At 46.0% G+C, this 20,909-nt stretch overlaps 2 protein-coding genes and 1 long non-coding RNA gene across 3 annotated transcripts; 1 reads left to right on the top strand and 2 right to left on the bottom strand.

The window, feature by feature from the left end:
* Positions 1-653: 653 nt before the first annotated feature.
* DNAJC8 (DnaJ heat shock protein family (Hsp40) member C8) lies at positions 654-11,877 on the bottom strand. Its single transcript, XM_071767653.1, has 9 exons — positions 11,724-11,877; positions 10,588-10,689; positions 9,218-9,274; positions 7,358-7,424; positions 6,745-6,839; positions 5,809-5,880; positions 4,464-4,555; positions 3,473-3,548; positions 654-1,418 (listed from the first exon to the last, which is right to left on the bottom strand). Exons 1-9 carry the CDS (start codon positions 11,790-11,792, stop codon positions 1,296-1,298), a joined length of 753 nt encoding a protein of 250 aa, XP_071623754.1. The 5' UTR covers positions 11,793-11,877; the 3' UTR covers positions 654-1,295.
* Positions 11,878-12,102: 225 nt separating this feature from the next.
* On the top strand, positions 12,103-12,956 carry ATP5IF1 (ATP synthase inhibitory factor subunit 1). Its single transcript, XM_071767654.1, has 3 exons — positions 12,103-12,263; positions 12,343-12,455; positions 12,671-12,956. Exons 1-3 carry the CDS (start codon positions 12,174-12,176, stop codon positions 12,810-12,812), a joined length of 345 nt encoding a protein of 114 aa, XP_071623755.1. The 5' UTR covers positions 12,103-12,173; the 3' UTR covers positions 12,813-12,956.
* Positions 12,957-19,400: 6,444 nt separating this feature from the next.
* On the bottom strand, positions 19,401-20,828 carry LOC139807279 (uncharacterized). The gene is made up of 2 exons (XR_011730516.1): positions 20,526-20,828; positions 19,401-20,489 (listed from the first exon to the last, which is right to left on the bottom strand). It is a non-coding gene; the product is annotated as an uncharacterized lncRNA (long non-coding RNA).
* Between the last annotated feature and the right edge of the window lie 81 nt (positions 20,829-20,909).

The raw sequence follows: 20,909 nt of genomic DNA, 5'->3' as shown, positions 1-20,909 counted from the left end.
GTCCTATGCCCTGTCAGAAAGCACTGCCTTCCCTGGGACCTGTTCTTCCTGCAGAAATGTGTTTGGTAACACAACTCAAGTCATGTTGCTCTTCCCTAGCAGGTAGAAATGGAAGGCAATTCACTAAAACTTGTGACTCCAGAAGATGGAGGCTTCACGGGGCAGCAGAATCAACCTTTCTGAAGAGAGACCTCAGCAATGCCCAAGACACAAAGAGCTGCACAAAGGGTTGCACTCATTTGAAGATGAGGGCACACAAGGCAGCAAGTCCAAGTGAAAGGAGCTGGCAAACAAAGTAGGATTTTAAAAATGGAAACTTAGGAGTTTGAGCTCATCCCATAGCTCTGAGAAGTTACATTCCTAACAGGTTTCTGAGTCCTCCCAACCCATCCATGCTTCCCAGAAGCACAGCAACAAGCTCAGCTTCCAGCAGGGACTCTGGGGTATCTGTATCCAGCCAGGCAGCATCCAGGGAAGCCAGAGCCCCTCATCCCCATCTTCCTGGGTGCCACACTGCAGGAGTTTAACAGTCTTTGGGATGGCAGTAAACCCTTACCAGGGAAAATGTTCACATTGAAAAGCAGCAGTAGCCAGCATTCAATTCAGACCCTTGCAATTGTATTTTTGAATAATTCCAAGAAGAAAAAAAAAGGTAACTTGGGTAAAAATTTATTTTACATACAGACCATTGCAACTTAACTATTAATCAAGAGAAGTTATTTTTCCTTTACAAGAAGTGACCAGTTGGTCTGAGATTAACAGAAATCTAAGCCTGAGAGCTGGAATTTTAGTTTGGAAATCAGATCTTAAGGGAAGGGTCCTTCCAAGCACCACTCAGTTCAGCAAGAAGCTGCAGGACTTTAACTGCAGCTGAGCTGCACTGCACAGTGCTGAAAGCAGATTCCCAGAGGCAGTTCAGACCTTTCCAAAGCTGGACTAGCTGAGAAAGATGATACCTGGAAAGGTACAGAAGCCTTTCCAATACTTTGTTCAGCTCTCAAACTAGAATTGGAAGTGGTGAAACAGCACAATCTGTGAAGTACAAAACATCAAGTTACAGAGTAGCAGACAAACAGGAAAGCAATAATGGCAGGGACCCTCCTAAGCCAAGTGTTCTACACGTAGCAGATTCCTGGCCAAGTTCAAATGGACAGAGTACAAAAAATACTTTGACCAATAATTAATTGTACAGGAAACAAACAGTCTACTAAAAAGCAATTCTTACTCTAGATGCCAATGAGTCCTGAAAAGCAGGGATGGGACTGAGGAGCTGCACTTGGGGACTGCTGCCAGGATCATTCACGCTGCTCCATTTTTACTTTGGGAGGTCTCAGGAAGGTCCTGTTTTTCTTCTCCTTCTTCCCCTTTGTATTTGCCTGGAAATTTCTCCAGCTGTCCACACGACCATCCCGACTTTCCTGGGAACAACAGAGAGCAGAGAGTTAAGAAGTGCAGGAGCCAGCAAACAGGCAGTACACACCAGATTCAAGAGCCCAGTAGCAATTTACTCCTCACACAGCATGTAGCAGCCTGGCAGCCAGGATTTACAGACACTGTACAGAGCCAGAGCAACTGAACAGCACAGTGGAACTACAAGTGAGGCAACAAACACCTGTACAAGCTCTGTGCTGGTGTCTTGTTTCAAAAGCAAGCAGCTTGGATTCTGAAATCCTGACTGAATCCTCTGATGGGCACAGCAAACAAGAGACCTCATCTCCAAGGAAAATGCTGAATGCTGACTTCCCTCATGCTTCTTGATCCAAGACACAATGAGAAAAGGTCTCTGGGGTGCTCTGTGGTATCAGTTTTGCTAGGGGTGAGGCTGTGTGGCAATTTCTGTTCTAACCTTGTTTGTTGGTGGAAGCTATTTTTGAAATTACAAAGCAAATTAATTTTGAGGGTGGGGAAGGTAAAAGGAGATGTTCCAGCTTACTCCTTCTAAAATACATCAAAATTATAATTCAGCTCTGAAAGCAGCCTATGAGGAGCTTCTATGAAAAAGCAAGCAGCCACTTGGATGATACATTTCTATGAAGATTCAGAAATACTCAGCACACACATGAGGAACAAAATCTGAGTCTTTATGGCAAAGATACAGGATCAAACTAGGATGCAGTATGCAGACAGAGACTGGAACCACTCAGAGCAGGAAAGCCCAGACTTTTAAAAGCTTGGAGTTGTGTGTTGCAAGTGTTTGTCTGGTTTTGCTGTGGTTTTTTTGGTTTGTTTTTTTTTTCTTTTTAAACTGAGACACAACCACAATGGCAGAATATCAATTTTTCTTTTTTCCTAATGTTTTAAGAATCATTGAAGCACCAACACAAACCCCTTTTGGACTCATTTTAAAGGCAGCCACTGCAATAACAGACACAGAGGTGCAGCCAAGAATTCACATGTTATTTTGTCTCCAATCACTCTCAGTAGCCTCACTCTAGCAGAAATAAGCTGCTTATTCTTGTCTGTTCCAGTGATCCATTTTGGATGTTAAAACCCAGCATTGAAGCCTTCTTCTCACATGGATTAAATGGACACCAGTGAGGCTGGAGAAGACACCTGCACGTGCAGAGGTTCAGCTGTCTAGTTAAGGACATGCAGGTTCTTGGAGCTGCACTACCAGCAGCTCTGCAGCTCCCCTGTTTGGTCCATCAATACTTGTAATATTTGCTCACATTTCCTCAGCTTTTATGCTTTAATGCATCCCTGCAGCAATGACATCCAACTTCTGTGGCCACTCTGGTGTGAGAACACAACCTTTGGCCACTACTCATTTATCTCACTAGCATTGCACAACAAAACCTGTTGTGCACTTGGCACATGTTTTCCAGAATACCCAGCTTATTATAGCCATGCTATATAACCCATGAACACAAACTCTTTCCAGCTGAAAACATCCTAATCCTAGTTGTCCACTTTCCCCAGGATGCCAGTCCAGCTCATGAACTTCTCTCACAGATATCCTCTTTGACCCCTCAAATAGCCACACAACAAACACAGGTAATGCTGATATGCCTAACCCTCAAATACAGAGTGAAAGGGCTAAAGGGAAGAGACTGTCAATCAGGTGTCTGACATTCATGGGAGATACAAATTCCAGAAGTGCTTGCAACCAGACTGAAAACTACCACCAACACTACATGTTAGTGGCTGAACAGCTGCCAGATTAAGTTTTACCAGGGACAGCAAAACAGGCTAAGCAGCAAGTCAAATTTCTGACTAGAGTGAACTGCTGACAAAGCTAAAAAAACCTGGATCTTAAATTTACCAGACCTGTTTCTGGAAAAGCAGTACAAAATCCCTGGGCCCTTCTCCCCACACAAGGACAAAACCCAGGCTTGTGCAGGATTCTTTATTAAGTGTCCACTCAGATTGTCTTACAGCACCTGCAGGTAAAACATCTCCCCTCTCTAAGGACATTCCCTGAAGCATGGCCAAGAATCTCTGAGGCCCAACCTGTAAATCCATCTGTTTTTACCTCAAAGTTCTTCTGCCATTCCCGCTCTCGTTTGGCTTTCTCCTGTGCCTCTATTTCCTCTTCCCTCTGCCGCTTCCTGGAAGGGATGTCACAAAGAAGTTAGGAACCCACAAGCACCTAACCTTAAAAAAAACCACAGTAATACTTCCAAAACATCTCAGAAAGCTCTTATTTCTTGGGAGATTGAAGTTGTTATCAGAAGAGATAGATATACACACCTAAGGTAGCAGAGAAAACTGAATTTTATTTCAAAACTGGAGGAGCAGCGAGCAGAGGAGGTGTCTTGACACCACTAACAGCATGCAGGGACTAAATAACTGAGTCAGTTTCTCCTGCTCTGCAAAACAAGGTGGACTCCTTCATAACTCCACTGTTAAGTCTCTAAAACTGTTGACAGTACACGTTTTGAGAAGTTAATAGGCACCTGAATTAATTTTTTTCCCCCTAATTTTCATCTGCAGTCAAAAGCAGTGCCCTGCAACCACCTCTCAGACTGCCTTCACTGACCAGTAGAGAAGCCCTGCTTTATGAAATGCATCCACAGTGAGCACTCAGGCAACATGGGATCAAAACACCTGAAATAGCTCAGGATCACACATGCTACAGGGTTTTTCTGGCACTTAATTAAAATTACAATCAATTCTTTGCATGCTAGCAACATGCAGAAATGTGTCACTGTTTGACTGTTCTGGCTTCCCTTCATGTGTACACATAAAACTATATAAGCATTCCAAATATATCAGTGCCTTAAATAGGGGAGGGCAAGTTTCTTTCCATTTCTCAAACACAGAGCTCTGCAACCCACAGGTTGGAATCTACATCACTGAAGGTCAGTTTGACAGGACCCTTATTAATTTAAGCTTTCAGCAGGATGCCAGAGAAGATGATCTCCAGAGATCTGTCCCAACATTCTATCATTTCCTGTGCCTTCTCTTAGGAAGCATGAGGAGAAAAGAACCTAAACTGTAAAAAAGCAAAATCCAGCTCATACCTTTCATGCATTTCTTTTGCCTCTCTTTCTTTCCTCTTTATTTCCAGTTCAGCAAAAAGCTTCATTGTCTGTTTGTATACAGCCTGTTTGAACTGCAAAACACAAATCCAGACTTAAAATAATGCCCATTAGCACAGTTTTTTTTGCCCATTAGCAAAGAGAAATTTGTTTTACTTAAAAATGCAGAAGCACAAAACCAATGCAAAGCTTATGTGTGCCCACATAACCCTGTGCCCTGCCTTGACAGCAGCCAGCAGCAGTGGCATTCAAAAAGGTTTAAGCAATTGCTAATTAAATTCTGGCCCTGACACCAGGAAACAATTACTTATTTCTCTCATATTTCTCTCATTTTCATTTGTATTCATGAAGCTGTATCTACACAGAACTGTCCATTTCAAGCTTTCTTATTTTTAAATCTTGCAATGATGCATTTGAATTAAAAAGGCAAAACTGTCATTGTTTAGATAGTAATTTCCCAGCAGGTCTTCCTCATGGCTGTATTGTAAAACTCTAGCACTAGTTCTTAAGCAGGAAATATCAGTATACTTAAAACAAACTTCATTATTAAGAAACAGAAAGAGACATCTGAAAATTAGTGAAAAATAAGATTGTTATGGAATTACTCTGCTGATATCAAGAAGAAAAAAACACTTTGTAGGGAAAAAACTATTAAGACTAGTGATATCAGTCTGATAATCATGTATCATTCTGTTAAAGCATCTAATATAACTTAACTCTTTCAGACTATAAACCAAATAAGAAGAACAAAGTTATGTCATGCCTCTTTAAGTAACATCAGTTTACTGCAGATCATCACCTCTATCTTAGTGTTATATGGAAGGAACAGCCAAAACAGCTCTCACTACAAAATGTCACTAAGAGCATGTTTTAGACATGCTACAGTGGGTTCCACTTGTGTCCCTGCTGGCAGCAAGAACACCAAAGTTCCAGCATTCAGGATACAACAAGAAATTTGAGTCAAAAAGACTGCACAGTGCATAAGCAAGAAGATTTACTACAAGAAAAGAATTGGGTATTTTGAACTGTATATTCTCACTTCTCCATCCTCCTGGTGGGAGGTGTCCCTGCCCATGGCAGGGAGCTGGGACTTGATGATTTTTAAGGTCCCTTCCAAGCCAAACCATTCTATGATTCTGTGACTTATTTACTCTTCACACTACAGTTAAAATACTCCATAGTGGCTTAAGAGAATTTCTTCTTCTGTAAGTGCAAGGATTTACAACACTCTGACAAGTCCAGCAGACACTTCCATGCTGGATTTAACTCCTAACTCCTCAGAACACTTTTTGTATTACTGCATTTCTCTGAAGAGTGTAAGACTTACAACTTCAGGATCATCTTCTTCTACAGCGGGAGGTTTTCCATCTTTCTTCAGCTGCTTCTTTTTTTCTTTCACCTAAAAATTAAGAGCAAAAATAAGAGCCTAAAAATTTCTATTAGGGCTCATGTAAGTGTACTCAAGAAGCTCTGTATTCTGGCTCCACTGTGTGGGAAGAACTCTGGATGACAGTAAGTTCTTGATTTGGATCAATGTTTTATTTTAGACCAAAATCTGATGCTAGGTCCAGAAAAACATATCCGAGATCACTATCACATGAACTGTGGTAATTAAAAATACTATGTTAGATAATATTAATTCAACAACCCTTTAGTTATCCTTGTTTTGTTTTAAAGACATATTTGTATGTAATATACACCATCCAAGCCAGCATGAAGTTTATTTTGCTTTGTAATATTCAACACTAAGAAAAACAAGCACAACACAAAGTATTCCTGGGTTTAGAGTATCCCACTATCATCTGCTTTGCCAAGTTTGTTGTGTTTCAGCCCAGCCACATCACTCAACTAACTTCTTGGCCAATGCAATCCAAGCTCCTTATCTTATAGGTCATTTTGCTGCAAACTTCTCTGTCTCCTGCTGTCACCACCTATTTTTCCCACCCACACACATCTGAGCTGCATCATTCATTCACAGACTTGAAAAAAAAAAAAAAACAAAACAAACTAGGTCAGATCATGTGGTCTGACCTAATTATTTCAAGTATTGGATTTCACTGAGTTATCTTGCACTGAGCTCAAGAGCAGACTTGGACAAAGCACTGCCATGAAGAGCTCAGAGTCCACCTGCACAGCCTCATCATCAAGGTTGATCAGCTCATCTTCTAATGGCCTGAACACACAGCCCAGGTATCAAAAAGCAAATGAAAAAGGACCAATTACTGCTCACTCCCACCCCTGGGCATTCCTGTGGAATACTTACAGTGTGCTCCACATATTCTTTTCCTGCCTGTATCACATCCAAGGCCCTCTTCTTTTGCTCCTGATCCAGCAGCAACTTGTATGCTTTATCTACAGCTAATAAAAAACATCAACATTAATGTACCAGTAGTCACATTCACAAGGCATGACAAGATTGCTACTTGTTGACCACACAGATTTTGCTTCCTACAGCTTTTCAGGGGGGTTGTTTGGTTTTTGTTTGGGTTGTGTTTTGTTGTTTTGTTTTTTACTACATTTAGGTAAGTTACATCATGATCAGTCAAATGAGATTTGGGGTACAGTGGTGGCAGAGACTCAGTTTTTGAAGTCATCAAGGTGACAGTGTCAGTCCTATCAAGGGCACAAGGTGAATTTAGGTGTGTAACTCCTCACCATAATGCAAAGCACACGCCTGAAACCACCACATTCCTTCTGCCACATGGCCTTTGAATAAAATCTAACGCACAGACTCAAGTTTTTCTTGAGCAATCTGCTCAGTCCCGCTTGCACAGGGCGATGTTCACACGCCATCTAGTGACAGCCCCTGCAGAAACATCACCCCCCTCCTGCTGCTCCCCACCCACACCACGGCCCAGGGAAAGTGGAAAAATTACCTTCAAACGCCTTCTGGGCTCTATCTGCATCATCTTGATTTTTGTCTGGATGTACCAATATTGACAACTGCAAGAGAAAGGATCTTGCTTAAAGATCTTATTAAAAAATGAAAAGTATTTCTGAGATTTTTGCAAGAGGGGTGAAATAGTCTCAGAAAGAAGGAATCAGAAGGCTTCACTTTTCTCTGTACATGGACAAAGGACCTGACACCATGGAGAAGTGTGCACCAGTAAAATCTTGTAACTCAAATATAATCTGTGGAGTAAACAAGCTGTTCCAGGAACATCATGGCTTAGGATGTGCCCAGCAATATAAACACCCTTCAGCTGCAGAGCCTGGGGCTGTTAGGAACCCCTTGGTCACCCAAGTTTTGTATCTTTGGTCCCTAAAATAAACAAACCTACAAAGATCATCCTCAACCCAAGTTGTACCTTTTACCCAGCAATGTCACTCAAAAAGTTCTACAGTATCCTTAAGGCTGTTCCCATATAAAACTGTTTAAGAGTGGGCAAGTTTTCCCTTAAGTGTCCTTTACTGAAAGTTAAGAAAACTTCTTATATTCCTACCCAGCAGAGACAGCATATTGATCACTGCCACATTTAGGACAACCTCAAATGGACTGCAAAGCACCTGTTGTTCACCTTCCTCTTCCAGACAATGATAAAGTTCTTTCAAACTTTACCCATGTGGCTTTTTTTTTTCAGACCTCCTACTTTTTCTCTTACTCTGTGAACTCTCCAGTTTATCTGCATCATTTCTAGTATAATCACAGAACCACACAATGTTAGGGGTTGGAAGAGATATTGAGACATCAGAGCCCAATCCCCCAAAACTGGTTATTCAAAACCAGTCACAATATGGCAAGTAAAATTGTGTTAGTGCTGAAGAATGCAAAATGATTACTCCCTAAACTCCACACACAGCACTTTCTCCTTCACAGAAAAAAGGTTTGCCTCCTGTCCCAAACAGCAGCACACTCCAATTGCCCTGTGATTTTCAACAGCCAGAGTCTTTTTCCTTCTCTTGGCTGTTCCACTTTCTGTATTTAGGTGTTTGCTTTCTTCAGTATTTGGTTTCTTCACAATTTCACACACTTGCTTCACCTCAGCACACTGACTTCAAAACATTTGCCTGTGGTATTTTATCAGCCTAAAGCTAAGAAAGCCCCAGTTTATTGATCCACAGAGCTGAAAAGTCAGTAGCACACTAAAAGGTGAGCCCTTTCCCCACATGCAGATGTAGTCTACATCCCAGCAACAACTTGGCAGGCTCTATCAGCCAGCACAGCTTGCCTTTGAAAAGTCTGTGATGTTTACAGCTCTAATTCAGCCAGGAGGCCACAGCCCTCCAATTACTGAGTTTCTTTGCTGCATGCACTGATTAAAGCTCAACTTTCTTTTGCAGATTTGTCAGCACAGTAAATCTGAGGTCATGCTCTCTGCTTTGCATGGGGCAACACAAATGGGTCAGTGAGCTGCCCCAGGTAACCCAGCCACCAAAACCAGCTGCAGAAATTCTTAAACTCAGAGAAAATATATAAGAAAAGTACCTTTTCTTTGTTCTTAATTTCTGACAAATTTGGACTCTCTCTTCCTACTAAAGTTTAATAACCTGGTTATACACTGGTCTATCAGTTTGCCATAGCCCCATCACACACCTTACAGGCACAGCAGCACAGACAAGGGACACCTCTGCAGCTCTCCTTTTGTTCATAGAAAGATTGCTCTATGCACTGCTTCCCAAAACAGCTACTTTTATACCCAAATACAGCTTTACCACCATTTTTCTTGTTCCCAAGCACAGCTGCACAACCTCTACAAAGCTTCCTTCCAGAAGTTTCAAGTGTGAAAGTCAAATACCTGCCGGAATCTTTTCTTGATCTCTTCATCTGTGGCTTCAGGATCCATCTGCAGCACCTAAAAGAGACCATGAGAGCAGAAGCAGTTGGTGACACACCCAGATTCCTGGCAGCAAGCTCTAAACACTTGGTTCACTGGCACACAGACACAATCCCAGAAAGCTCCCCCCTTCAGGGAGCTACTTCAGGACATAAAGTTTCACAGAGTAAACCAGAAACATTTTAAGTGACATGGTGTTTGGAACATGATAGTTTAAGCAATTCTAGAATCCTCTGACTATGCCAATGGCCTCTACACACTCAAGTCTCATGTAAACAGCTGCCATCCCTAAATAGCCAAAACTGATCTAAACCTTCAGCCAGTCCTGCAGCAATGCTTAGTTTGTCAGAAATGGAAGCACATGGTGCTTTTGGGACACTGTAGAATCATGACACATACAATGTAATAATTTATTCATTCATTTCAGTGCTCATATTCAGCAATTTTGTCATTTTGGAAGCAGGAAGTAAAGTTTTACTGTTTGGTTTCCATGAACAAGCCCATTTGCCTATGTACTGATCTTTCAGTATGTGGCCATTTAGCAGCTCTTCTGTAAATTAATTACTGAAGTAACAAGTGAGCTTACTCAGTGCAGACTCATCTGCTCTGACACTATGAATTGCAAATAAAACCCACTCTCTGACAGGAAAGCTACAAACTACTTCTAAATGGCTTTCTTAATTCACTCATCAGGTGCTAAGAGCTACAGAGAACTGAATGTTGTGAATCTGACAACTTACCTGGCTGTCCAGTCCTAAACTGGGACTACAAAAATCACCTGGGGCTTTACAAAGACAGCTGAAGATTGTATCAGGAAGGAATACACACAAGAAAAGTTAGCTCCAGAGGAGCCCCAGATTGCTTTATTTATCTGTTAAGACTTTACAAGTGTCTGCATCTGGAATCACACTACATAACGTGCAAGGGAATAACCAGTCTTCCAGTGACTCCTCAAAGATTGCTCACTAGTGTGTGCAGTAAGAGCTTTTCTCTTGTTCTATGCACTAGGAAAGTTCAGGGAGACAAACATCCAAAATAAAAGACACAATTAGAAATGCCAGGTCTCCAGAACCTGTGGATCATGCCATCTGTAGCTGTTACATTCTTATTTATCTGCCACATCTTCCACTAGGGTGTACACCTGTCATAAAGCAATGAAAAAGAGAGCAAGCACATAAAAAACATCCTTGTTTTCTGTGAACCTTTTGCATCGTAATCTACAGCTAGGGAATTTTTTTATGTTTAGTCTTTTTCACTGAAAAAATACCCAGCAAATCTGGATATTAGTATATCAAATATACCAAGAAGAGAGTACAAAATGTCAAACTAACCTCAAAAGGGTTCAAGTTGAAATAGGAAGATCCAGGTCGAGTCAGCCTGTCAATTTGGTTTTTTGATGTTAAAACAGAATCTCGTTTTTCAATTTGCTTTACCTGAGGAACAAGAGAGACCTATATTAGCTGACCATGACAACAGTCACCCCATCCTGTGTGATTACTATACCAGTTATCCTCAGCTGATACTACAACACCTCTTGCTCATCCCCAGTCTACTTACTTGACTCAAGCACTAGCAGAACAATTTTTCAGCCTTTTCTACAGCATGACATATTTTTAATGTCATGTTTTTAACTACAAAAGAACCCAAGCTCCTAGAAAGCACTTCTACAGCTTGCTCAAGAGCTGTGGCTTTTCCCCTCAACACCGACAGAACCCACTTTTAACACACTGTCATTAATATCCTGTGAACCACACAAAGCAATACCCCCCATTTCATTCTGACCACGTTATTTAGTCCAGCTCACTCTACTTTTTGCTCTTAACACAATTAAGCCAAATCAAACCATGCATTTACATTCAACCTTCACTTGGAGAAACACGAATCACCCACCACCTCTCCAAGCACAGGCTCAGGTGAGCACACCCAGCCTGGGCACCAAGTAACGGAGCCCAGAGACGCTGTGGGAAAGGGCCCCGCACACCTCCCCAAAAGACATTTTGTCCCCAAGAAGGCCCAGCCGTGGGCACGGCGGAGGGGAACGCTCAGACCCGGCGGAGGGGAACGCTCAGACCCGGCGGAGGGGAACGCTCAGACCCGGCACAACACCCCCCCGGATTACCCGAGACAGGGCCAGGGGCTGAGCGCTCGGCTCCTTCCCCCCGCCACAGCTTCCCGGAGAACGGAAGAGGCCTCGGGGCCGGACGCCCGCTCTGCCTGGGCCTCACACCGGCCGCTTGCCCACCGTGGCCATTCGCTCGCCCCCCCTGCCCAGCGTCCCCCTTCCCCCCCCACTCTCCCGCCCGCCAGCGGCCCGGGGGAGCCCCCTGCATCGCCACAGCCAGGCTCAGGGCCCGGAGGCGTCCCCTCAGGACGGCTGGGCCGGGCCAGGCGTCAAGCGGCCCGCCAGACCGCGGCGGTGGGAGGGGAGCCGGTCCCGTCTGCGGCCGCCGGTGCGGGTGCCGGGTACCTCGTTATAGAAGGTGAGAAACGCCTCCTCGGCGGCGCCCCCCGCCGCGGGCTCCCCCGCCGCCGCCATCGCCAGCAACACGTGACCCGCGCGCGCACGCGCGCCCGAGGGGCTGAGTGCGGCGGGGGCGGGCGGCGCCCCCCGGCACGTGACCGCCGCCCGTGCCATAGCAACAGGCCCCGCCCCCTCTCCCCCATCCCGCCTCCCGGCACCGCCTCTGAGGGGAAAGGCGGAGGGGGGGGGGGGGGGAGCCCGGGAGGGGCAGCGCCCACCGGACCCGGGGAGCGGAGATCGGGAGCGGCGGGGGCGGGCCCGGAGGTCTCCGGGGGTCTTCGGGACCCGCAGCTCTGCCCGAGCCCGGGGCGGGGAATGGGGGAGCGAAGGCTGCGCGTGCGCATGGCGTGACGCGCGGGGCGGGTCCCGTCCGCGGCGCTCCAAGGGCAGGCGGCGATGGCGGCGGCGGCGGTGGCGCGGAGCGGCCTGCGCGGGGTCCTGCTGGCCCAGCAGCAGCGGTGGAGCTCGGGGTCGGGAGCTGACCAGGTGGGCCCGGTGGGTCCGGGCGGTGTCTGTTGTCTCCCCTTGTCCCTCCCGCACCCCTCACCGCGGTCTCTCCCCGCAGCTGGGCGAGCTGGGCAAAGGCGCCGGGAAGGGCGGCGGTGGCGGCGGCACCATCCGTGAGGCCGGGGGAGCCTTCGGGAAGAAGCAGGCGGCCGAGGAGGAGCGGTACTTCAGGTGAGCCGTGCCGGCGGCCTCCGCCCCGAGGACCCAGCCCGACAGCCCCCTCCGTCCCGCCCGGTATCCCCCGCAGGGCCCGGCAGGACGGCCTGGGGCTGGGCCCCCGCCAGCCGCCTCCTCCCGCAGCCGGGCCCTCGCCTCCCCCCGAGCCCCGCGCCCGAGGGTTGCGGTGACCTCCGGCGTGGTGCAGCTTGTGCCGTGGTTTCTTGCAGGGAGAAGGAGAGGGAGCAGCTCGCTGCCTTACGGAAACACCACGAGGAAGAGATTGATCACCACCAGAAAGAGATAGAGCGTCTCCAGAAAGAAATTGAGCGTCATAAGTATAAGATCAAGAAGCTTAAAGATGATAACTAAGCTGATCTTGTTGTTGAATGTGCATGGCCATACCTGTTGTGGTGAAAAGCTGCACTGGAGACTCTATGCTTTGGCCAAAAAAATCTAAATTTGCACAATTATACTGTGTTCTGCAACATTAAAATAAACTACATCTGTCTTCTGCTCAGTAGCTGTTTAATGAAAACAAAAATCCACTGCCTGGTTTTAAACATCTTTGTTCTTCCAAAAGTAAGGACATACTCTTGAGTAAGCAGTTCTGTACTCCACTGTTTTCTTTACACTGATTTGAAAGAAATTATCATTTGTAATTGGTGTGGTAACTTTACAGTGAAAACTGCAAGAAAAACTGGGAAAAAATGGAATCTGTTCATACAGAAATAATTTTGTCTTAAGAAAACTGTGGTGTAGGAAGGAGATGGGTTTCTACTGAACTAGCAGATTATCTAAAAAAATTAATTTCTTTTGTTGCACTTGTGTTCAGTGCCATAAACTGAGAGAGAAAAATAACATTAAGTTAAGTTTGGGTTACAATGATTTTATTTGTGCTGGTGCAACCTTTTGGAGCAAGACAGCTGAGATGCTGGCTTGTAGGTGAATGTTCTTTTCCACAAAGACATTAAATACCCAATGGTGTTTTTTGCTTCTTTCATTCTCTACTTCTCAATGTTTCTTAATCTAAGTTCCTTCCCAAGAAGGATGTATTGAGAATAATTTTATGAAATTCAGTCACTTCTGTAATTTTAATGTCAGAAATCCAAAATAAGATACAGCAAGTGACCTGCTGAAATGGTGTGGCCTTGCTGCACTGAGCTCTGACAGGAATGGGATTTGTATGTAATGAGAATGGGCAGGTAAGGAAAGAGAAGTGTGTTCCTTCCACACTGGTGCTGTTGTGTCTGTAAGTCTGCCTGAACAGACTTTTATACCAGGGGAAAAAGCCACCCTACCTTAGGGCATGTTACTTTATACTGCAAAGTTTGGCAAGGAAGCTGGGCTGGGAGGATGTGTGCAACTGTCCAAAAGTGCCACAATCAGCACTGAGCAAGAAGAAGAAAGGTGGAGGCAGGGGTGAATGTGATGGGAGCAGACTTTTCCCATCCCTTGAAATTACCTTTGCTGAATTGGAAATGTCTCTATTTTTATCCAGCTGGAATGAGAATTGATTCTGCAGCTATCCTCCTACCAGGGATTCCACTTGGCTGTGAACTCTAAGGCCTTGGGTAGCATCTCTTCAGTTTGTCCTCATGATGAGGCTTCTCTCCTCTATTCTACCCACTGACCTCCTTTTCCATGAAGTCCCAATAACCTAAATCTCCATGAAACCAGTTTGCTGTAGTTTAATGCTGGTGACACTCCAGCTATTCCCAGGTAACAGGCACCATTTTATTTCCTTGGTGGTGCAAAAGACCCTTCCCCTGAACTTGCCTCTAGAAATCCCAAGAACTCACCCACCCCTCCTCCTGTAATGAATTGTCACTGGGTGCAGCTCTGGGAGCAGCTCCTACAACAGCTCCCAGCACCCCAGTTCTGGCCACAGCACCCCAACCTTTTTCTTGTGCTGCTTCCAGTTCTTATTGAGACCTTTTATAAGCAGATTCAATTGCAGAAATGTCTTTCTCTCTTCCCTGAGGTTAGCAAGAAGAATTAAGTCATGCAGTATCTGATCAGCTAGCAAAAGTGGATCAAGGTAAATGTTGGAGGGGAGGCTCTGCATTTGGGCAAGGGAGATGTTAAATCATCTTGCTTTGTGTAGCTTCATCATCAGTGCATTTCTTCATAAGCATTTTTTTTTTTCTTCTAATGAACTGTCAGTGTCTGCAATAAGCTACTGAACAACATAGATGTATATTGCTTGTTATAGATTATGATGCAGTACTGACAATATACAGGTGAGTATATTGGATCTGGGATGCTTTATTAAGGCAGGTTTTTCTTCCATGTTGAGTGCAGCTGGAAGGTTTGTAACTTGTTTTTTTCTACAGCTCCTTTGACAGTGCTTGTGATGAAAAATGTGACAGGTAAATGTGAAAGATGTCTGAGTGAGTTAGAGACAGATTTCTTAGCACGAGTATTTTAGCTACAAGAAGGCAGAGATGATTCAATAGGAATGTATCTGGTCTGATGGATGTTTCACCAACAGGGTTTGGTATCCTGGAGTGCACCACAGTACTGTGGGGCTTCTACCAGGTGATGGGAGCATCTGTGTGACCAGGAGCAAGCAGCTTATCTGGGGTCCAGGCACTCATTTCCAGGGAGATGCCAGCTACAGAAAGCAGCCACGGTTTGCTGAAGAACTCCAGTTCAGAGCAGGAGTGCTGAGGGATAAAACAGGATTACACCTGGGACCTGAGGTTATCACTGGGGAGTTAAGGAGGTACGAGCTACCTAGAGACCTTTCCAGATCCCCCTCCTCAGTCCCATGCACCCAGGAGGAGAGGGCTCAGTTGTTTTTTGGAAACCAGTAGCTACAACTGTCAAATTTTAGGCAATTCTGGTGCAGAACAACCAAAACCTGAAGCTGATGTTGAGGCTGGTTAGGCTGCAAGGCTGGTGCTTAACTCAGATAATAGGCCTAGAGGGACTTATTGTTATGGGTTTCCTCAATTGCTCTGGGATGGCCACAGCATGAATAGCCCTGCCCTGTCCCACAGGGGTACACAAAGGGATTCTTTTTCCTGCCAGCATTGGTACATCCTGGTTCATGGGGTTGGACTGACCCTGTTCACAATACTCTCTCAACAGCCTCCTACAGCACAGATGCACGAATCTTAATTTCCTGGAGGCCTTTACATTTCTGTGACCTGCATATCCTTTCTTATCCCCAGATCTTCTGTCCTTATCCCACTTGGCCTCTGCAGAAGTGGGAAAAGCAAACCTATTCCCACCTAGAACTGAGCTGGTGATTATTGCTGCAGCAAACAAAAACTTCTTCCCAAGGCACTTAGTTTGTGCTGCATCTGACACAGCTGTGACAGAAGTTGCTCAGAGTCCTTGGCAACTTGGCAAGAGTCTGGTGGGGACAGAAGTGACACGAGAGAAAAGTGACATCTCTAAGAACTCTGGGGCTGCTAGAAAGGAGCCTGGATGCAACATGCCAATGCTTGTGGAAGAGCAGGGCACTAGGAAGCTCTTACAATTTTGGCTCTTTGTGAAGGAGGAGGATGATATTCATCAGGAACAAAAGATTGGGTGAGAGGTTGGTTACTTTGCAAACATCCAAGTATGGTCTAGAGGGTATTAGGGCTTCTCAAAAGGAGGCCCAGCTGAGGTGCATCTGTGCCAATGCACAGAGCAGGGGTACCAAGCAGGAGCTGGAGGTCATTGTGCAGATGGAAAACTGGTGGTGTTTCCATCACAGAAATGTGATGCCATCACAGTCTGTGAGTTATTGTGATTACTGCAACTGATGGCTACTAACTTTTCAAAAGATACAGGCAAGGAAGGAGAGGTGGTGGGGCTGCCCTCTATGTTGGGGAGAGATATGATTGTGTAGAAATTAATGATGGTGATGACAAGGCTGAAAGTTTATGGGTTAGAACCAAGGGAAAGGTCAACAAGAGGGACATCATCATGGGAGTCTGCTACAGAGCACCCAGTGGGGATGAAGAGGTGGGTGAGGTACTTCATAGACAGTTGGGTAAGGTCTCATGGTCTCTACCTCTTGTTCTCATGGGGGACTTCAACTTCCCAGATATTTGCTGCAAATATAAGACAGCAGAGGGGGAGCAGTCCTGGAGGTTCCTAGAATGTGTAGGAGAGAACTACTTGTTGCAGATGGTGAGGGAGACAACAAGGGGAAGCTCACTCCTGGACCTGCTGTTTGTTAATAGAGAAGGTCTTGTGGGGGATGGAATGGTTGGAGGCCACCTTGGGCAAAGTGACCATGAAATAATAAGGGTTTGGGGTTTTAGTGAAGCAGGGAGGGGAGTCTCCAAAACTGCTACCTTGGACTTCAGGAGAGCAGATTTTGATCTCTTCTGGACTATGGTTGAGAGAGTCCCTTGGGAGGCAGTTCTGGAGGACATAGGAGCCCAGGAAGGCTGGGCATACTTTATGAATTTTACTTTATTAAATAATTTTAGAGGTGCAGGAGCTGACCATCCCCAGGCCACAGAAGATGAGCCAATGAGGAAGGAGCCCAGCCTGGCTGAACACAGAGCTTTGGCTGGAACTCAGAGAAAAAAAAAAAAAAAAAAAAAGTTTATGGTCTTTGGAAGAGAGGATAGGCAACTTATGAGGATTACAAAGGTACAGTGAAGATGTGTAGAGAGAAAATTAGAAGGGCCGAGGCCCAACTGGAATTAAACTTGGCTGCTGTGGTGAAAAATAACAATTTATATAATGATAACAACAGGAGGGCTAGAGAGAATCTCCATCCTCTATTAAATACAGAGGGAAACAGAGTAACCAAGGATCAACAGAAGGCTGAGGTACTTCATACTTTCTCTGCAGGAGGAGGTGTTCCCTGGGCACACAGTCCCTTAAGACAGAAGGCAGAGATGGGAAACAGATTAAGCCCTATGTAATCCATGAGGAAATGGTTATGGACCTGCTTCACAAACTGGACACTCATAAGTTGATGATTTACACCCTAGAGTCCAAAGAGAGTTGGCAGATGTGGTTGCCAAGCCTCTCTCCATCATCTTCCAGAAGTCCTGGCTGACCAGGGATGTCCATTGGACTGGAGGCTGCCAAATGGGACACCCACCTTCAAGAAAGGCTGGAAAGAGGATCCCAGTAATTACAGAGCTGCCAGTCTCACCCCAGTGCCAGGGAAGGTCATGGAAGGGATAATCCCAGGAGCCATTATAGATCAGTTAAAAGTCAGCCAGACACCCAGTGTCACCCTTCCAACAGAAGGAACACAGGAGGGATTCTGGACTCTAGGGGTGGAACACAGAGGGAGGGCTCTGTTCCCTCCCATTTCCTGCCATGCTCTATAAGGATCGGGAAGTCAGCAGCTGCACCCCCCACGCTTTTCCTTCCACTTGCTGGGTGGGAGCTGTGCTGCTGTTTCTTACCACCAGCTCACCACGTGCTTGTCAGAGCCCAGATCCGTCAGGTTGTGCATATATGTATTTGTATATATTTGTATATATTTGTATATATTTGTATATATTTGTATATATTTGTATGCTTTGTTACTTTATCCCTTATGTGAGCCCACGAAGCAGTGGGAATTGTTGCCTGCCTTCCCAGGCTGGTGCATGCCAGCTCCCTGCAGCAGATACACCTTGTCCTTGGTTCCAAGACAGTTCATGTTCTGCCTTGCCTTGGCCCAGATATAACCCCAGAATTTTCTAGCAGAGATTAAAATCGAAAATTCTAGCAAAAACTTAAAAATTGTTCTTTGTTCCAGCATGTCTAGGACCTCCTTCCAGGCTCAGCTTGCTGTCTGGCACTGGAATAACCATAGCTTGTTCCTGGATAGAGGTGTTCAATGTTCAGATGATTTGGGGCTGAGGCTTTGCACCAAACTAAGGAGCAAAGCGACTGCCAAAGCTCCTGTGGAAGCTGCAGATATTCTGGAGGGATATAACAACCTGGTCTGAGAGTCAAAGGCCTGAGGCTACAGGCAAGTGAGGGTCTGGCATCTTTACACCAAGTGGCTGTACAACAGAAGAGAACTTCTGATGCTCTGCTGCCTTTAATGGTAAAGCACCCCGAGAATAACAGCAGGGCAGAGCTTGCTTGGAAAAAGAAAGGATAGTAAACCTCCACATGGAGGGCAAGGGCATCCAAAAATAAAACTGGAAGGAAAGGACTTCCTTCATACCTTCAACTAGGGACAAAGAGCAACAAATTCACTCTAAACAACCTGCATGTGCTCGGGTGGCATAGGCTGACCATGAGAAACACCCTGAACATCATCTTTACAGAGAGGGTGATCAGCCATTGGAATGGGCTGCCCAGGGAAGGGGTGGATTCTCCATCCCTGGAGATATTTCAAAAGAGCCTGGATGTGGCACTCAGTGCCATGGGCTGGGAACCACGGGGGGAGTGGATCAAGGGTTGGACTTGATGAGCTCTGAGGTCCCTTCCAACCCAGCCCATTCTATGATTCTATGAAGGATTCTTTGTGTTAGAATTCAGTGGATGCCATTACAGACATGTGTGTGCAGTCTGCAGCACACAGCAGAGGATTTTCAGACTATTTTTCTCAGTGTAACAACAGTTGTATTGTCATGGGAATCAAAGCTTCAGAGCTTTTTGCTCATCACAGGACAAAAAAAATGAACTAGACCAGCTCAATGAAACCAGTATTATCAAGGGAAATAATTTAACTATAAATATAATATCCCTAATAGCTCTAGATCCTCTTAAGGAACATGGGGTGGAAGAGTAGCAGCTTAGAGTTAATCCACATTTAATTACAAATCCTATTTTATGAACATCAACTTATAAATCATTTGATTAGCAGAAAAATAGTCCTGTACTGGCAAAAGCATGTCAGGCTTAACACAAAATCAATATTGATTTTGGGTAGGAGATGAGAACTACCAAAAGAAGCCCAACTTTCAAACCCCCCAGTCTGCTAAGGCTCACAACTATTTACATGTAATTACTAACCTACAAGGGCTCTGGGAAATACAAGGGCAGAACATGTTAAAAAGTGTCAGCAATGCCATCCAGGCTTTTATTTTTGCAGTTGGTACATCAGGAATCTCCCTGCTGCAAGATCTGTGTTCAGCTACCAAAATCATTACAGTGCCAGAAGCATCCATACCTCAACATACATTTTGCTGTAGTCTCATCATGTTCAGCTGCCAGAAGCCATCTCAGTATATTCCATATTTTACTCCTTGAAACCATATTACAAAATATTCAAGAGCTTTGCAGGATATTTATTAAACATCACTAAAGGGACAGATGCTCAGATTCCTCAATTCCTCCCTGGTGCTGTGAGAATTCCTTAAACCTCTCATTTTTAACTCCCCCTAAACTGCTGCAATGAACTTGAATGGTTAAGGTAATGAACAATTGTATCTCCTTCCATCTTTACCCCACAGTAAACCCTACATTTTGCAAGGAGCTGTCACTACAGCCAGATCTGGCTAGGGAAGTGACAGTGGCAGTGCAATTTCACAAGTGTGCGTGTGCCAACAGTCAGGTTCAGCAACACAGACTGAATACCTCCAATGTCTGGATGAATTTGCCTTGGACTTCTGGATCAGAAACCTTCTTTTGTTTACATCACCTAACACAAAATTTTTCCTCGTGCTCCACGTTAACACTGATGGAAATACACACAATATTCCACATACAAACCTTCAGTAATTTTGTTGTTGAACTCCTGGAAAAGTCTTCTCCAAGACTAGGAGAGCTACTGTTTTTTTTTATTTACCGGACTAAAGAGGGACAGTTCAGGTTACCACAGACAACCAGATGCTCTGGGTTGGCTGGGATGCAGCACTCCGGGTTCTGCTGGCCCCAGCCGACCCCAAATTTGCTTCCCCATCAGGCAGCGGCAGCTACGGAGATGCAGGGAGCAGCTGGAAGGGCCAAGAGGCTGATTCCCCCCAGCTTGCGAATTTATTGCAGGTAAACATCAGCTAAACAGGCGAGTTATAATTAATCACCGGTTAATGACAGCAGGCCCAGACACCCCGGTCCCTCGCACCGCTCAGCTCTTCCTGGGGCTGCTCCGCACCTTCCCCTCCGCTCCAGCACAACCGGCGCCCGGGCCCGGGACGCCTCGGGAGGCACCGCGGGCGGCGGGACCCGGGGGACGGGCGGGAATCGGCGTCCGGGACAGGCTGGGCCCAGCCCGCACAGCGGCTGCTCCGCGGGGCTGGCCGCCGGTCGAGGTCCCCTCAGGTCCGGGAGCCCCGGCCCCACCGCAGGGGCAGCGTCTGCCCTCGCACCGCAAGGCAGGGACGGAGCGGGACGGAGCGGGACGGAGCGGGACGGAGCGGGACGGAGCGGGACGGAGCGGGACGGAGCGGGACGGAGCGGGACGGAGCGGGACGGAGCGGGATCCGCTCCTCTCGCTCCCTTTGTTCGGCTGCGCAGCGCTCCCCGGTGCTGCCCCTTTAAATCCTCCCAGCTCCGGCCCTACCGGCGCGCCGGGGTGAAGGCGCCTCGCGATTGGTCGGGGCGCCTCCCGCTCATTGG

The sequence above is a fragment of the Heliangelus exortis genome, chromosome 24 (genome assembly GCF_036169615.1).
Source record: "Heliangelus exortis chromosome 24, bHelExo1.hap1, whole genome shotgun sequence".
Classification (NCBI taxonomy): Eukaryota; Metazoa; Chordata; class Aves; order Apodiformes; family Trochilidae; genus Heliangelus; species Heliangelus exortis.
This window is presented reverse-complemented; position numbering and strand designations above follow the sequence as displayed.

Excerpts from the sequence above, each read along its gene's own strand:
- DNAJC8 (XM_071767653.1), bottom strand. The coding sequence starts at position 11,792 with ATGGCGGCGGCGGGGGAGCCCGCGGCGGGGGGCGCCGCCGAGGAGGCG. Across the intron at positions 10,690-11,723 it reads TTCTCACCTTCTATAACGAG|GTAAAGCAAATTGAAAAACG; the intron begins GTACCCGGCACC and ends CTTGTTCCTCAG. Across the intron at positions 5,881-6,744 it reads AAGAATATGTGGAGCACACT|GTGAAAGAAAAAAAGAAGCA; the intron begins GTAAGTATTCCA and ends CTTAATTTTTAG.
- ATP5IF1 (XM_071767654.1), top strand. The coding sequence starts at position 12,174 with ATGGCGGCGGCGGCGGTGGCGCGGAGCGGCCTGCGCGGGGTCCTGCTG. Across the intron at positions 12,264-12,342 it reads CGGGGTCGGGAGCTGACCAG|CTGGGCGAGCTGGGCAAAGG; the intron begins GTGGGCCCGGTG and ends CTCTCCCCGCAG. Across the intron at positions 12,456-12,670 it reads GAGGAGGAGCGGTACTTCAG|GGAGAAGGAGAGGGAGCAGC; the intron begins GTGAGCCGTGCC and ends GGTTTCTTGCAG.